The sequence below is a fragment of the Triticum aestivum genome, chromosome 6B (genome assembly GCF_018294505.1).
Source record: "Triticum aestivum cultivar Chinese Spring chromosome 6B, IWGSC CS RefSeq v2.1, whole genome shotgun sequence".
NCBI classification, from domain to species: domain Eukaryota; kingdom Viridiplantae; phylum Streptophyta; class Magnoliopsida; order Poales; family Poaceae; genus Triticum; species Triticum aestivum.
In genome coordinates this window covers 128,627,126-128,630,193 of record NC_057810.1, presented here as the reverse complement: position 1 = coordinate 128,630,193, position 3,068 = coordinate 128,627,126, and the positions used below count along the sequence as shown (strand labels likewise).

At 38.7% G+C, this 3,068-nt stretch overlaps 1 protein-coding gene across 1 annotated transcript; it reads left to right on the top strand.

The window, feature by feature from the left end:
* Positions 1–10: 10 nt before the first annotated feature.
* On the top strand, positions 11–2,824 carry LOC123133738 (uncharacterized; the record flags this gene model as incomplete). The annotated part of the gene is given in 8 exon segments (XM_044553152.1): positions 11–139; positions 1,144–1,234; positions 1,311–1,373; positions 1,443–1,532; positions 1,615–1,698; positions 1,792–1,902; positions 2,204–2,449; positions 2,537–2,824. Coding segments are annotated over 8 exon segments (835 nt in total), but the record flags the coding sequence as incomplete, so codon positions are not given.
* Positions 2,825–3,068: the final 244 nt, after the last annotated feature.

The following is a 3,068-nucleotide window of genomic DNA, read 5'->3' as shown; positions in this document are numbered from 1 at the left end:
GTAGGATCTGCCGCTTCCTCGACCTGCATCGGCGCCGCTTCCTCGATCTGTCCCGGCGCCGTTTGGATCGTTGCGGCAACGGCTTCGTCGGTCTTCAGCTCCGCCACCTACATCCTGAAGGAGTACGATCTCGTGGCTGGTATGGATCTGAACGCCACCCTTCCCTGATCTGATTGCTACGAATTCTCTGAGGTATGCTAGGTGAAACACCACTGTAGTGATGCGGGGGCGGGGACAGGGAGAGGCCAGCAGGGGTTCCCCTGCCAATCGCTCGCTCCCTCAACAATTCGTAGCACAGTGTGTACTGTAGATGCCTAATGGCCGTGGCTAATTGCATAATTAGCCCATACGTAGACAAATAATTAAGCAATCACATATGTTGAAAAGCCCATAAACCATATAAGGTTGTGTCTGACTATAGTTTTGCGATGTGCCAATGCCTAATCCACTAATCAGGTCGATCCATTGATATACGTGCGTGTTCTACACTTCTGCTAGATCGATCCATTGACTATTGTTTAAATTTGATCAGACTTCCTGAGAAACTAGAAGCAAACGGCGCGCTTTGCTGCGCCCGCTCCAAGCTTTTTAACATGTCTAGTTTGCAATCTGGGCACATGAAACAAATCTGGGCTCATTCGGCTCCTTTGTCATTTTCTTTGATGCCCTAAGACTATCATGATCAAACCCAACTCTGCTCTTCAATTCGATGCAGCCGATCTACTGTAACAGTTTCGCCTGCGTAAATTGAACCATTAGGATAAAAAATGACTGAAATTACGAACAGAGAAAATGCTTAAGATTTGCACCATCACCTGATGATCCTATGTACTTTCAATTTCCCTTCTGTTTAGGGAAGCAGTGAACATCATCAAGCCCTGTACACTTTTCAACTTAAACCTGTCCTTAATCCATATGTCGAGAGCGTTATATCTTAGTGTGGGTGTGGCTGGACCCATGGTCTTGTACCTCATCTCTCTGTTTTAAGTTATGATAAGCTGATAGTGTATTGACGTGCTACTGTGTACTTCTCTGCCCTCTCCATTCACATGTCTATTGGCAAATTAAATTGTCCCTGTTATGTCATTAGTTAATTTGGCTTTACTTGTAATGATTTAATTGACATTTTTATATATAACTTAGGATGGCGACGGACATGTTGACCATATACCTGCACTATGAAGATACAAATCAGGAAGCCAAAATTTTACAAAGATCCATGATGAGACATGATGTCTCGTATTACGACTTTATCCCACCCTTTGCATGCATTTCTATCAATAGTTTACTCAGATTTGTTAGTTCTGTAGGAAAACCTCCAATCAAATGATAATGGTATTTCTCGGTCACCAGTACTGCTTGGTAAAACAAAGGTAATGTTAATAAATGCCTACATCATTGCTTGTCACTCGAAACCTTCATATTAATATTTCAGTTTGCAGAGAATCCAGTGCAATGGACCCGTTGAGGCACGCTCGTCTATGCAACATGACATTCCTGAGGATAATAATTTATCATGTTCGCATGAAAAGGTTATGCCTGTAGTTACTCTTATTCATGTCACAAAGAATATAAAATAATTGCTTGCTTACCATTGTTGTGTCATGGAACTAGGTTGGCGACCATGATGTCAACCAATTACAAATTCAACAAAATTCATCATCACCACAAGACCTTGTTATTGATTCTGTGCTAGAGGTAATTTTCGTGCCTTTTGAGTTTTGAAGTTGTAGCTTTCTGTAGCTTCAAGGTATGAATATCATTCCATCTAATATTATTGTATCTTGGTAGGTGAGGGAAATGAGGAATATTACGGGTGAATCTGTTTCAAGACTGAACCAGCAAAGGACTAGAACTGAACACCCACACCGCTCAAAAAGAAGGCGTTCTTCTTCCATCAAGGTAAAGATTCACCAAGTAGCATGGTTTACTGCACCCAAATTACCAACCCAAACCCTCATTATCATGTCTGCTTGAAAAATGGATTTTATTACAATTTTTGCTCAATCTGCTATATGCAAGTAAACGATAAATTTAACCAAGCATGAGCTTGCGAGGTGACCTTGGGCATTAGACTTCGTTGCCGGGTCCAGTTTATTTAGTTTCTTAGGGCACCTTAGTGGGTTGACATTAAAAAGATCTCATATTATTCATGCAAGTTATATTATCATGTCATAGAATTCTAATATTGATCATAATTTAGGCTGCTTCCAAAGTAGTCTTAAAGACTTCAACATATCCCAACAAGCGGAATGTTGCGTATGGTACTATTCGGAGTACTGATCCAAGAACTAAGGCTGGTGGTATTGAGTTAGGTGCTGAATTTGCTCTTGTGCGCATAGACGAACCTATTCTTGATAATGAGGAGTTGGTAAGGGAAGTTTCTGATTGCAAGACAATTGGCGAGGCTTTCACTTCAGGATACTTAATTGCCTGGCCTTCAGCTTTTGTAAGTTACAATCTTCCCTTCCACATTCTGAAATCATATTTGTGTACATTTAATCACACATATCTAAGGTGCAATTTTCTTCTACAGATTCGAGAGAAGGATGGTTGATTTGCTGTTGAATTCTTGGATCAAGAAGCAAATAAAATCTGAAGATTTTAGCTACCAATAGTTGTAGTTTAAATTGATAGATTTAAAAGTGTAATATCATCCTGAAGATCTTTCTCTTTCATCGAATTGATGCAAATGCGACAGTGTAATATTCCCCATAGTTGTGTTTTTTATCCAAAAATTATATGACTGGTATCTTTATTGTAATGCATATGTATCATACACTCTTCTATATTCGTAATAAATATCTTCGTACGAATTTCTGTATGTGTACTGCTTCAGTTTAAATATCATTTTGATATGCTGCCAAGCATAATAATAAAATGATTAACAATTTATGCAATTGCATTTATTTTATTAAATAAATTTATATTCCATAGAATGGGTATCCAATTTTCTGGTTACTAATAAAAAACAAATACATTAATTATGTGACCATATTGACATAGTAGTGTTACTGATGGTGTTACTATAGCTACAAAATTTGTTACTAGAGTAGTTGACAACTATA